The following is a 14,213-nucleotide window of genomic DNA, read 5'->3' on the forward strand; positions in this document are numbered from 1 at the left end:
GTGGGAAGAACAGAGTCCCAGAGAAGAAGAGGAAGTGTCTTGTACTTTTCCCTGTCTGGCTGAGACAGCCCTCCAAACCTAGCTGTTCCCCAGAAACCTTTGCCACCAGTTATGGACCCACTACTCTCCCCTCAATTCTGCTGATTTCAATTCTCTTGGTCAAGCATCCATTTTATTTCTCCTCCCCATGCCCAATATTCTAAAATACTCAATTTCCTAAACAAAGGGCACATTTCAAGAAATAACAAGTACCCCTTTCCCAATTTGGTGCTCTTCCTTGGAGCCCTTAACTGGAGGACAGGAGCTCCTGCTGGCTCAAGCTAGGCAAGGTCCATGCAGGCTTTGAACCCTGTGGAGCTTTCCGCTTCTTCGAGTCCTCCTCAACAAAAACACCATGTAGCCACCACAGTCCCCACGACACACATAAAAACATCCTTTTTCATAACATCAGGAGACCATCAAACTTGAGAACTGCACATTCAGCTTTCCTCAGGTATCCTGGCTTAAAAAAGGAACCAATGCTTTCATATATGCCAGTTCCTCGTTCCTTGTTTTCTACCCCTTCTTCAGTTTGAAGCTAAATCAGAATACCTACTGTAAACTGGAGGCTGCGTTACAACCTTAACTCTTTCATTCATCTTTCCTGTCACTGGCAGAATCACCAGGCAGTAGAGTGTCAGGAGCTGGAGAACCAACCACTTCATGATGTTAACTCTGGATGTCTGAGTGTGAGCCTGGCAGGAGACCCAGGAATTGACTAGGTCCTGCAGGGGGTAGAGAAGGGCTTTGGGGTGTGGAGCTGGGAGAACACGTGACTGGTCTCTCACCGCCCATCTGGTTCTACCTCAACTCCTCCATGCACCACTCCTTGGTTGGGCATTGTTGTCTCCCGAGGTTCTTTCCTTCTCTTATGCTTTCTACTCCTCTCATTGCAAAAATGAATTCTTCATAACTTATCATTTCGTATTTTAGAAATTTGAAAAACACAGAATTACAAAAGAAACTAATAAGATATGATCAGTTATCCATTACCTAGATAATGATGTCATTCTTCTTTCATGAAATATAGCTTTAGAGTTGACCTCCCCCCCAAAATCATACATATTTATTGTATAAGTGTTTTAGTATATTTTATTTTATTTTATTAAGATTTTATTTATTTGACAGAGACAGCCAGCGAGAGAGGGAACACAAGCAGGGAGAGTGGGAGAGGAAGAAGCAGGCTCCCAGTGGAGGAGCCGGATGTGGGGCTCGATCCCAGAACGCTGGGATTACGCCCTGAGCCAAAGGCAGACGCTTAGTGACTGTGCCACCCAGGTTCTCCTAGTATATTTTAAAAGCCATTTAAGAATATCAGAAAATGGGGGAGACTGGGTGGCTAAGTCTGTTAAGCATCTGTCTTTGGCTCTGGTCCTGATCTCGGGGTCCTAATCTCAGGGTCCTCTTATCAAGCCCCTCATCCAGCTCCCTGTTCAGCAGGGAGTTTGCTTCTCCCTCTCACTCTGCCCTCCCCCCTGCTCTTTCTCTCTCTCTCAAATAAATAAAATCTTAAAAAAAGAATATCAGAAAGTGTAAGTAATTTAAAATATAAAAATCACCAAGACATTTAAAACTTGATTACAGAATTTGAAGTGGAACAACTTTTTCTAAGCGTGAATTTCCCCAACATTTTCTGTTTCACAAGAATAACCAGCACATTTCATTTTAAAACACACTTAATTTACAATTTTTGTAACCCCACTATTGTATAACATTCCATTCCATTAACGTACTTTTCAAGAGTGACATCAACAAACTAGCTGATTAAGACTCCCTGCTTGAAACTTCCCATTCCCCATAACACAATAATTTGGCATCCACCCACAGAACAAAGTACCTTGGTGGAAGCTGCAGATCCATCACCATATTCCAAGGGACCCAGAAGGACTCTCACCCATGGATTGAGTCATAGGCGTAGAGACCCCAGCCTTGGTATGGGAACCTGAAGCGGCCTGAGAACTAGCTCTACCCCCCTCAGCCAAGAGCCATTGGAGAACACTCATTTAGACAATCACCCACAGATGACAGAGCTTTGTCACATAACAGAGAAGTTCCATCACACTGTTGGAGAAAAAAAAAATCCAAGCGTGGATGCATTGAAGAGGTCAAATGTAATAGTTTGACTTTACCTGCATCACACCTATCCAGATTTTTTAAAAAAAATTCTCTAAGGAGCTGTGCATGCAAAAATGTTTAAGCTGTCTGCAAGCCTAGGCAAGAGGATGTATAGTCCCTGCCTCACACATCAGTTTGTTCCATCCTTACATTGTTTACACATATTATACATTATCCAGATCATCTTCTGCATATTACTAAGTGAAAATATTTTCTATAGACACAAAACCTTATGAATGAGGTTGGCATGAGTCAACAACCCCTCTGTCTTCCTGGTGAAAACCCATAACTGGCCTTTCCCTTCCTTTCCACATCTTTTGTCTTTAGCTGAAGATGGTATTTAAGGAGACGGCTAGGACCATTTCGGGGACTTACTCTGTTTTCTTGGGCTGTCCCACGTATACCAGAGGTATACATTTAGTAAACTTCTGTTTCTTTAACTTCTCCCAATCTGTCTTTTGTTGCAGGGGGTCTCAGCCAAGAACCCAGAAGGATAGAGGGAAAATTGCTTTTCTTTTGTCATAATATCCAGGATCCTTAAGTGGACAATGCTTTCCTTCCTTGGTCATTCCATTGGGGGTCCCTAACCTCTTGTTCTTCTCTACTTCTTTGGTCAGGAAGGAATAACCACTTTCACTCAATCGAGCTCCAAGTGCTCCTTTTCCCTGAAGGTTAAGACAAAACCCCACTCCTGAAGGATGTTTACCCAAGCCTCTGAGTCCTTGTGCCTTTTCCTTACTCTGAGTTCTAGGGCACTGACCAGTGTTCCCTTAAGTCTTAATCCCTTGCCTGGCCTTAGTCTTTGCTGTATCCCATTCTGGAACCTTTCCATGGGGTCTACAGTTGGTAAGTGTGATGTGCTGACTCATCCCATCTAAATGAAAATACCTCATTATCAGGAAGAGACACAGATATGAATACGTTGTAGGGACTTGATAATCTCCTCATCCAAGGGAATGTATTTTTTAAATGATCTTCAAGATACTGATGGTAGAAATTCAGATATAATCTAGGGGAACAGTATGGGCTGGAAAGCCTGCCTGGCAGGAGTAGACATCTCAGGGTATGAATAATATTACCCAGGTAAAACTACCAGGCAGACAAAACAGGTGGGAGTGAGAGGATATGGAGACTGCAGAAGGAGGAATCGTTCTGGGGGCTCAGAGTGCCCACCCCGAGGGCAGGAGTGCCTTCTCTAATGACAGGGAGATGTTTGTTCCATTGGAGAGTGAGGTGGAGGCGAGGGTCTTGGGTCTTGTTAAGGAGTTTGGTTTTGCAGAAGTATACAGTTCAGAGACTGCCATGAGTTCACCAAATCCTGCTTTCTGTTGACCTTGGGCATACAGCTAGACTGTATTTCCCTGTTTCCTTTGCAAAAAAGGGGACCCTATGACTACATTATGGTAAATAGAATGTGGATGGAAACAGAGCTCCACTTCTAGGCCTGGCCATTAAAACCCTTCTGTAGGAGACTGCATGCTGCCCTTCTTCTCCCGTCTGCTGGCTGGAGGCAGTGGAGGCCCTGGGAGATGATAGAGTTATAGATAGAAGAATGCAGGGTCCTTGAATCGTGCATGGTATGGGGGTCCTTCACAACCATGTGCACTGAAACATATTGTGAATGAGAATAAACTTTTACTCTGTTTACCGAGATTTTTATAAAGCTCTGCATTTTTGCTAAAGATGTGAATCTACTGGCTAATATATAGGTCTAACAGGGAAGGCAGAGTTGGGTGCCTATACCCATGGTGGGATGGAAAGGAACAACTGTTGGTAAAGACAGAAAGGAAACACAGGAATAGGGTATAAACAATGCAGAGTCCTCAGGTTGGCTATCAGTTTATTTGGCAGAGATGAGCCTTCTCAGCATAGGGAGATCAAGGGGAGAATGGAAGGGTCTTCAGCCAGGCAAGTGGATAACCCAACAGGGAACCAGGTAGAACTCTTCTTAGACTACATAGTCATCCTCTAGCCAGTACTAGCGGTGTGCCAGCTAGAACTTAGCGGTTTAGCATGGATTTAAAGGGTTCTCTGGAAGAGACAAGTCAAGTGGTTAAAATCAGGGAACCCTGGAGACCTCCATTCCCAACCTTAGTAGCACCCTTGTCCTTGTCAATGGGAACAGAAAGTCTTCCTATAAGATGAGGAGTTACCCATTTTAAGCAATTTCTCCCAAGAGATTTGGCAATTGGGCAGATAGGTGGAGACCAGGTCTCTTTGAGCCTGCCTGAGACAAGGGGCCAATGGAGATGCCAGACCAAGGAGACAATAGTCAGGGCCTTGGACAAAAGAGGGATGAACAAACTGATGGGTGATTCTTTGGGGAAACGAGAAAGCAAAGGAAGGAAAGTGGAGCTTCCCCACCCCAACATTGGTGTCTTGGGTTTTTTGCCCTGAATGGCAGCTAGGTATGGAGATAGGAGGACATTGCCTTATGCTGCCCGTTTCTTTGACCAGAATTTGGGTGAATCTGTCCCATGTCACAGTTTCTGAAAGAGGGTGACCAGTAGTGAGGAAGTATGGCCATGTGCGACCTTCCCACTCCAGCCAACTCACCTGTTGTCCAAGCAGATGTTTCCACAGAAGGTCCAACAGCATGTATGATTGAGAGATAAACACTCTTGTAATTTAGTGCACCTCTTCTCACAATACTTTAATGGCGGCTGTACCCAGCACTGGTCAGTGACTGTTCTTCCAAATGGAACTGAGATGGTAGATGGTATATGATGACAGATGGTAGCTCCAACAACCCACAACTTAGAGAAAAAACCTTTCTCAAGCTTAACACTCAATCCCCTGACTGAAACTTGAGCTCAAGGTCACAAACAAAATAGTTCTCTGCATTTTAAGAAGATTCTTTCCTTCAATTCAAGTTGTGTCTTTTCACAGGAGACCCTTCTTGTATCACATGCCTTCCCTCTTTCCACATGTCCCCATAGCACTGCAGGCCTTTGGGCCCTCCCCAAGCTTCCTAAAGATAGGACCCAGGACAACCTCACCATCTATGGCACCTCCTCACCAAGTCTATTCTCACTGGACTTGGGATTTCAGGGATGGCAATATTGCCTAGCTCCACTTTCCATACCCAATTTACAGAATGGAAAACTGAGCTGGGGGAGAATGAGTACCGATTTTCCCTTGTCTATTTGCTTCCATGCTCATACCTAACCACAGTTTGAGCACTAAGCCTCTCTCCAAATTCCATCTCTTTCACTGGCCCACAACCCTCTCTTCACTATCCCTGTTTTATCATCTGACCCCAAACTTTGACTCCTAAGGATCCCTTTTTTGTCTTTTCCATTTTTTCATATTCTAAAGGATTCTACCTTCCAAGTGAACAATATTGCCCTTTTGGTATTCACTGAAGGCACAGAGATCTGAAAATATGGGCTCAGAGGAAAGCTCTGTGTTGGTGTTTCCCCTGCCTAAGGTAGTCTAATATTGGGAAATATCATTTCAACTAAGCTATGTTCCCTTTCCATATACCCATTATCACTTTCACCTCAGAGGGGAAGCTGAAAGAGCACCAAATTGGGAACATCCGACCTAAGTTTTTCTTGGTTGTCTCTGCTTTAAGGAAGGTTGTGATCCAGGAAAGGTGGTCCCAGAATCACTTATACCAGACATCCCAGGACTGGGCAGACCCCCTTCCTCCTGTGTCATACCACCTACAAAATTCTTGTACTTGAAGCCTCCCAGCACAGGCAGAAGCATCACAACCCCATAGATGAGCATGATGAGTAGGAGAACCCAGGGCTTCATGGTCGTCTCTCTGCGTATTTGGGTTAAGCTTTGGCAGAAGATAGGTCTTCTCCCAATGCCGCTAGAGGTAGAACAGAAATTAAGGAGACTAGGGTCAGAAAGAGAGTTGAAGTGCTTGTGAATATTGGATTATTCTTTCTCCTACTTCTCCTTTTCCCCCTCTGGCACCTAACTGCATATCAAGCTAGCCATTGCCTCCCCAGGCTACTTCCCCATCTTACACTACATGCCACTTCCTTTGCAAAATTATTTCCTTTAAAAATGCATTGCTTTTTTTTAATGTTATGTTAGTCACCATACAGTACTTCATTAGTTTTTGATGTAGTAAATCTTCAGTTTGTATAATTTGTCAAAAACAAACAAAAAAACTATGTAAAAGAAATGGATGAGCATTAGGAATTCCATCCCCCCAGGGATAACCAGTGTATATATGTCCTTTTTTGTTGTACTCATTATATTTATGAACTTGGAATAATAGAACACATCAAGTGTCCTCATTTATTTACTTAAGAACATATGTAATAGGATAATATAATGTAATTGTTAGTCCAGACCCCAAGACAGAGTACCAGAATGATTCCAGAGTGAGTTATGTGAGATGGGTTACTATGTAGGACTTGAGAAAGTTGATGGTCAAGAACTGGTCAGGGAACTCTTAAACCTTTCATCTAAATAGATGACCCAAAGTTGAATGAGTTGTGGAGAGGGTTTCAAAGACTTTATTGGTAAAAAACTCTGTTCGGGGAAGTGGGAAAGCTGTCTTCTAATTCCAAGTTGAGATAAAAGGCTTTGTGGATACTACTCATAGAGCTTCCTGTGCATCTCCAGAAGCCTGTAAGGATCCTGTAGACCTGAGTCATGACTGAAGGCTCTCAAGTGGTCTTTAACACCAAAGAAGAGAGCTGCAGTTGGGGCACATCTGAGTTGTAAATGGCCAGATGCCATTTTCTGTCTGCAGTGAACCCTTGAAATCTCCCATAAATGAGCGTCAGAAGCACCAAGTCAGCTTGTGATAGTATGTGCTGAGTGAGAACTGTCCTACTCCCACTTATTGGTTCTTCATGCCTCTACTGCCTAGGAGACAGAAACTTTTTAATAGCCAAAAGAGGGTGAAGACACAGGATCACAAGGAGCCCAAGATAGAGATACTGACCACATCCTTTTCCACAACTGGAGTTTCTGAGGAAGGGGAGAGTCCACAGTTCTCAACAATTTGTGGAGTTGTGGCTTATTACATGGGCCTGCACATTTAATTATTAAGTTGAGATGTTCTGTGATTGGTCACACAAAATTTGTGGACCTACCTAAGTTTTCCTAAAGAGGCAAGGAAACATCTAGCCCATCTGAATAAAATATACAGACAGGAGAGACAAAGTAGTATGATCACGCCATACAAGTCATGCCAACAATTCAACTATCAAAATCACAATCACAATCATTCCGCCTATATCATGAAGACTCAAATATTTCCACCTTCTTTTTGTTATAAAAATGTCCTGATGAACCTCCTTATAGCTACAGCTTTGGCACATGCATTATTATATATATATATAGAGAGAGAGAGAGAGAGAGAGAGAGAGAGAGAGAGAGAGAAAGATTGCTGAGCAAAAGATGTTGTCTATTTCAGGCTTTGGACAATGTCTGCCACATTTTCTCACTAAGGGTTGGGTTATAATTCCATGAGCAAGATATCAGATGTGTGTTACCACACTTCCTGTTCTACTCAAGGCAATACAAAGGAAATATCTGCCACCATACTGTTTGCTCTCCAGTATCATAGAGAGGAAGGAATATGTGCATCAGGGTCAAATTGGCTTGAAATAGAATTCCAATACCCGTTCCCCCCAACTTTTAGCTGTGGAAACTGGGCTGATCACATAATTCCTGGAGCCTCAGCTTCCTCATCTGTATTTCTGTAACACAGAAATAATACCCATATTCATCTCATTAGGTTACTAGGATCAAATAATCTAATGTATATGAAACACTCAGCATAGGACCCAGAACATACTATATACACTCAATAAATGTTAGCTTTTAGTATTAAGCTCAGAATTTCCTCTCATCTAGATGTTTGAAAACTATTTTCATTTAATTTTTTGGTTTTTTTCTTTTATACTTTATATTTTTTTGTTTATTGAAATTTTTATTTAAATTCTAGTTAGTTAACATCTAGTGTAATATTGGTTTCAGGAGTATAATTTAGTGATTCTTCACTTACATATAACACCCACTGCTCATCATAACAAGTGCCTACCCATCACCCACTTAGACCATCCCTACCCAGCTCCCTCCATCAACACTGTTTGTTCTCTTTTGTTGAAAGTCTCGTGGTTTTTTTCCCTCTCTCTTTTTTTCCCTTCCCACATGTCCATCAGATTTGTTTCTTAAATTCCACACCTGAGTGAATCATATGTTATTTGTCTTTCTCTGACTTATTGCATTAGGATAACTCTCTAGCTCCATTCATGTCCTTGCAAATGGCAAGACTTCTTTTTTTTAATTTTTTTAATTTTTCATTATGTTCAGTTAGCCAACACATAGTACATAAGCTTTTGTTGTAGTGTTCAACAATTCATTAGTTGCGTATACACTTTACATTGTAATTTGCCTAGAATTTTTTTTAAAGATTTTTTAATCTATTTATTCGACAGAGATAGAGACAGCCAGCGAGAGAGGGAATACAAGCAGGGGGAGTGGGAGAGGAAGAAGCAGGCTCCCAGTGGAAGAGCCCGACGTGGGGCTCGATCCCAGAACGCCGGGATCACGCCCTGAGCCCAAGGCAGACGCTTAACCGCTGTGCCACCCAGGCGCCCTGAATTTGCCTAGAATTTAACCTGTGTGAGTAGAGGGGAAGTTAATTCATTTAATAAATATCTATTAAGGGGTGCCTGAGTGGTGCAGTCAGTTAAATGTCTGGCTCTTATTTTGCCTCAGGTCATGATCTCTGGGTCGTGAGATCCAGCCCCAGGTCAGGTTCTGTGCTGGACACGGAACCTACTTGAGATCCTCTTTCTCCCGCTACCCCTACCCCGCCCTAGTGCTCTTGTGTGAGTTCTATCATCTATCTATCTATCTATCTATCATCTATCTATCTATCTATCTATCTATCTATCATCAATCTCTATCTTTATCTCAAAATAAATAAATTAATATCTATTAAGTATCTAATTGCATTACAAGTTCTAGGTACTGGAATAGAGTGGTGAACAAAACAAACAAAAATCCTTACATTCGTAGAGGTGACATTCTAATTAAACAATATAATAAGGAAGGACAAAGATGGTAGTAATTGTTAAGGAGAAAACAATGAAACAGAAGAAGATATACCCTGCTGACAACTGGCAGCTGAGGGTGGGGGAAAGATGGGGCAAGGAAGGAAGCCTTAATTACCACTCAAAATTCCCAGAGCTCTCCCATCTGCCCCATTTAGCATTCATCTGCTGCTTCACCATCCTGAAACCAAAGAGGAAGGAAAATAAAAGAGCCCAAGAAAAGAGTAAACTTCCAATGTTATGAATTACACGGTCACAAGGAAGTGATTGTCTTTCTCCCTGGAAGTCTTTATGAATCTTTGGAAGTTTTCCACCAAGCAGAAGTACTTCCCCTGCACTGTCCAATATGATAGCCACTACCCACATGTGACAATTTTAATTAAATTTAAAATTCAGCTTCCAGTCATTTCAAGCATTCGATAGCTACAAATGGCTAGTGGGTATTTTTTTATTAGGCTTATTTATGTATTGACAGAGAGAGAGAGAACACATGCAGGCAGAGCCGCAGGCAGAGGCAGAGGGAGAAGCAGACTCCCCACTGAGCAGGGAGCCTGATGCAGAGCTCAATCCCAAGACCCTGAGATCATGACCTGAGCCGAAGCCAGACATTTCACCAACCAAGCCACCCAGGCATCCCACTAGTGGCTATTATATTAGACAGCTCAAACATACAACATTTCCATCATCCCTGAAAGTTCTAGTGAACAACGCTGCTCTAGAAGAATCAACCAAAATTCCTCTGCTCAAATGCAAGTGTCCTGCTAGAGGTCATTTAAAAGGGGCAAAATTCTTCAAAGGGGGCTTTGAAAAGTTATTCTCCTTTCAGAAGAAGTGAAATTTAGAAGCTGGAAAAATGCAAGTTTTAGGCATGTGAATCTTTGACACATCGACTTTGAGCAGGTTGGATTTAGGAGACCTGAGGAGAAGAACAAGAGAAGGAGATTATGGAGAGAAAGCAAAGGAGAGAAGCTTTTAAAATGTAAAAGATCGGGTGTTGGGGGGCTTCCATCTTAGATGCTTACATCTATTCTCCAACTTTCTCCATTCAGAACCATATCCCTGGCAGCCTGGCTTGGTGAAGGAAAACTGCCAAGTGAAGGTATTGAGACTTCATTTACCATTGGGCGATATTTACCAAAGGACACAACCTAATTGGGGAAGCTCCAGGCCTAGGGTGAACTATCTCTGAGGAGCATGGTACGCTGCCAGAAATCCTATAAATCACTCACATAGTTTTCCCCAGAAAGCCAGGTTGAGGTGGCAGGATACCCAGTTCCTGAGCCTGGCTCAGAGTGTTCTTGTGATCCTCTGAAGGCAGCCGTGCATAGCAAGGCCGATGAACAAAGCAGAGGCTCTGTCACCACTTACAGGTGGGATACGACGTAGAAGGTAGCTGGGTGATGGTGAGCATGCACTGGGGTGGGCTGGATGCCTGTGGCACTTACACTGCCTTTGCACAAAGAAGGAGGAAGACTGGTGCACACTGACAGAAACACAGTAAATCCAAAGCCATGGATTCCATGAAGCTATTCATTTATACCTAAAAATATCTTTCTAGATCTAAGTTTTCCAGAACTTTGAGATCTGTTCGATGAAAAAAGAAAAAAAGGCCTAACTCTCAGTCCAGTTTTCCAACCAAGCTCCTTATTTGCCCTTAAAGAGTGCTTAGGATCCTGGGGATGCCCAATCTCCTTGTTTGCACACCTCAGGTGCACTAACTGAGCCACAGGAGAGAAATATAATCATGCCCAGGCTGCGTACTACTCACATACAGAAAGCTGAGTGAATTCTTTGGTTATCTTGACGTAGAGTGCAGGACAATGACAAGGCCCCCGGGCATCACAAAGACACAGGAGGACTGCTGCCCTCAGAATTCAGGATCCTGGGCTTTCCAGATAATGTTAAAGAGGAGAAAGTATTGGATTTAGAATCAGGAATACTGANGCATCACAAAGACACAGGAGGACTGCTGCCCTCAGAATTCAGGATCCTGGGCTTTCCAGATAATGTTAAAGACGAGAAAGTATTGGATTTAGAATCAGGAATACTGATATCTTGTTTCATGTCTGCCCCTTTTACCTGTGAACCTCAGACAGGTATGTCCCCTCTGTCTCAGTTTTCTTATTGGAACACCAGAGACAATCATCTCCATCTCACAGGAATAGTATTGACCCCACCTGGGCAGGGAACTCATCCAAGCAAGCCACAAATTAAAACTCGTACCTCCAGACCCTTATCCACACTCACCTCTCAAGGTGTTGAGCTGAGTGTGTGCTGTAACTGGCTGACAGCTCTTTTATGTGGCCTCTTCTTACTTGGGGAGGGGGAGAGCAGGTCGTGGCCTGGAACCAGGGGCAGAGGAGCAGAAAAACAAAGTTCAAAGGCCTAAAAATTAATGGTGATTTGGGTTGTGGCAGATCTGTAAGTTCTGCCCAGGAACTACATGTTGACCATGTCACAGACTCTTTTCTTTGATACTCTCCCATTCCAAAGTATTGGATTTTCTTTGATCTGAGCAGTATGTCCTCCTAACTAGGAGGAACACTTTGTACCTTATCACAGTCCTGGCCACCCAAACAGACCCAAGTCTAGAGTGTTTATCTGATGCATCTGAGTCTTCCCACAGGTGGGCAGTGAAGGGCAGTCTGTCTATTTGCCTTGGACTTGTTCTGTGCTAATAAGTTCCCACCCAATACTTTCTCTGTATTGGTTCTCTTTTGCTAATTAAAGCATAACACCATCTCCCACCAAATGCCCTGGGGGTTTTATCTGGATAAAAAGAGACCAAATAGGAAGGACTTTAGGAAAGACACATGACCACCTAGTAAATGAGGGAAGTGAAGTGATGGAATCTAGCACCCACATCTTGACACAAATTTGTGAGTTGAGGGATGGGGGGATTTTCCCACCAAATATCAGAAAGAAGCAACCATACCCATAATTTGGAGAAATTAAAAAAAAAAAAAGAAGAGTCAAATGGGTAAGGGCCAGGGCTCCCAAGGAGCAGACCTCCTTCTTCCACACTCTATGTCCAGGAATATTTCATACACTGACTGGAGATGTCCATGTACAAGTGACTTTTTCCCAGGATACGCCGGATGCTTTGAACAGTGGGAAATGTACGTCAGGATTCTGGGGGCTTGGCTGAGGAGAGTGGACTGTATAGAGACAAAAGGCAGAATTCGGGGACCTGGGTACAAAGGTGTGGGAGCAAATGGAAGGGAACTTTGCAAGTGGTGCCACACCTAAAATGATTGACTTGTGGATTCCCAAGTCCTCGCTTTCTATGGCTGGAAAATGATGTTCCGTGCAGGGCAATCACAGCCCTGCCCTGCATCTGGCCCAGGTGTTGGGGTTTCTTAGTGGTCTGTTTGAGGAGCACAGTCACTGTAAGTGCCAAGGAGGTTCCTCCCAGGATTCCTGCCACACTTGGCTCTGGATCATTCAGACTGGTCTGCAATAAAGCTGTGAGGAATTTGGGAAAACAGCAGGCTCCTGCTCTCACTCACACTATGTGTATATTTTATACATACACGCACATATACTTACAAATATCACACATGTATATACATATATACACTCATAATATATATACACATGTAACACATACATAACACACATATACACACATATATATGCATATATGTATAAACAGACATTCATATATATACATATGCATAAATATATATACTTGTACATGTATGCATATGGTTTTATGTATACATACATACACATTAGTATGTATATACACATCATATTATACATATTATTATATATGATTATATATACACATATATATTACACCTATATGTAATACCTGCTCATGTATTTTTGATTCGTAATGAGCCTATGCATTCTTCTAAAACTGTAAGGTTGTGTGGTTGGTGTCTGCTTTCATAGTCGCCATTCCTGAGCTCTTCATAAATCCTAGTGATTGCTTATTCCACAGGTATTTCCATATTTTAATTGAGACATAGTTGACATATAACATTACATTAGTTTCAGTTATACAGCCTAATGATTCAATGTTTGTATAGTGAAATCATCATCACGATAAATTTAGCTAACATTCATCACCACATGATTATACTTTTTTTTTTATTGTGATGAGAGGGTTTTTTTTTTTAAGATCTTATTTTTTTATTTGAGAGAGACAGCGTCAGTAGGGGGAGTGGGGAGTGGCAAGCAGACCCTCTGATCAACAGGGAGCCTCACCTGGGGATTGATCCCAGGATCTGAGATCATGACTTGAGCTGAAGTCACATGCTTAAGCAACTGAGCCACCCAGGCACCCCAGTGATGGGAGTTTTAAGATTTATTCTCTTAGCAACTCTTCAATATAGAACACAGTATTGTTCACTATAGTCACCAAGCTGTACAGTACATCCCCAGGGCTTATTTATTTTATAACTGGAAGTTTGTACCTTTTGAGCCCCCTCACCCATTTTCCTCACACCCTACCTGCCACCTCTGGCGACACCCAAACTATTCTTTGTATGTACGAGCTTGGGCTGTCTTTGTTTTCTGGCCACATATACATGAGATCACACAGTATCTGCGTTTGTAAAGGGGTCCAATTTCCAAAGGAAAAATGGCTGATGATGGAAGTTCAAGCATCCCTTAGGAATCCTTTTTGGATAGGGAGGTCTGTACAGTTGACCTCAGGTTAAAGGGTGAGGATCGTGTGTCTCTGGGTAAAACTATCCCACCCCGAAAACACTGAAAGAGACAGTTTGTGGAGATCTGTCCACAGTCACAAGGGTAAACAAGGAGGCAGGGGAGAAGGAAAGGCCGAGGGGTGCCCCCCAAGGGAGTAGGTGGTAAAGCCTGTCAACAGGAAGAAATAAACTTAGTTGAAGGACAAGNTAAGTTGAAGGACAAGGTAGAGTAATTGACTCTGACCTCACAGAACAGGAAAATGTTCCCGACTCAGGATTCACCTCCTCACTCGATAAAACCAGAACAAACTCCCCACATGTTCTGTTCTTTCAGAGAGTAAAGGTAGTTCACTTGAAATGGCTG

At 42.7% G+C, this 14,213-nt stretch overlaps 1 protein-coding gene across 1 annotated transcript; it reads right to left on the reverse strand.

Annotated features, from left to right (window-relative positions):
* Positions 1–4,154: 4,154 nt before the first annotated feature.
* Positions 4,155–5,916, reverse strand: WFDC9 (WAP four-disulfide core domain 9). Its single transcript, XM_011217997.1, has 3 exons — positions 5,799–5,916; positions 4,711–4,840; positions 4,155–4,185 (listed from the first exon to the last, which is right to left on the reverse strand). Exons 1-3 carry the CDS (start codon positions 5,914–5,916, stop codon positions 4,155–4,157), a joined length of 279 nt encoding a protein of 92 aa, XP_011216299.1.
* Positions 5,917–14,213: the final 8,297 nt, after the last annotated feature.

This window comes from Ailuropoda melanoleuca, chromosome 13 (assembly GCF_002007445.2).
Source record: "Ailuropoda melanoleuca isolate Jingjing chromosome 13, ASM200744v2, whole genome shotgun sequence".
In the NCBI taxonomy this organism is placed as follows: Eukaryota; Metazoa; Chordata; class Mammalia; order Carnivora; family Ursidae; genus Ailuropoda; species Ailuropoda melanoleuca.

Bases quoted from the DNA above. Each gene is read 5' to 3' on its own strand.
- WFDC9 (XM_011217997.1), bottom strand. From the start codon at position 5,916: ATGAAGCCCTGGGTTCTCCTACTCATCATGCTCATCTATGGGGTTGTG. The intron at 4,841-5,798 runs GTCTGCCCAGTC...TTGGAAGAACAG, and splicing joins TATGACACAGGAGGAAGGGG to TCACTGACCAGTGCTGGGTA. The intron at 4,186-4,710 runs GTGAGTTGGCTG...TGTCTCTTCCAG, and splicing joins AACATCTGCTTGGACAACAG to AGAACCCTTTAAATCCATGC.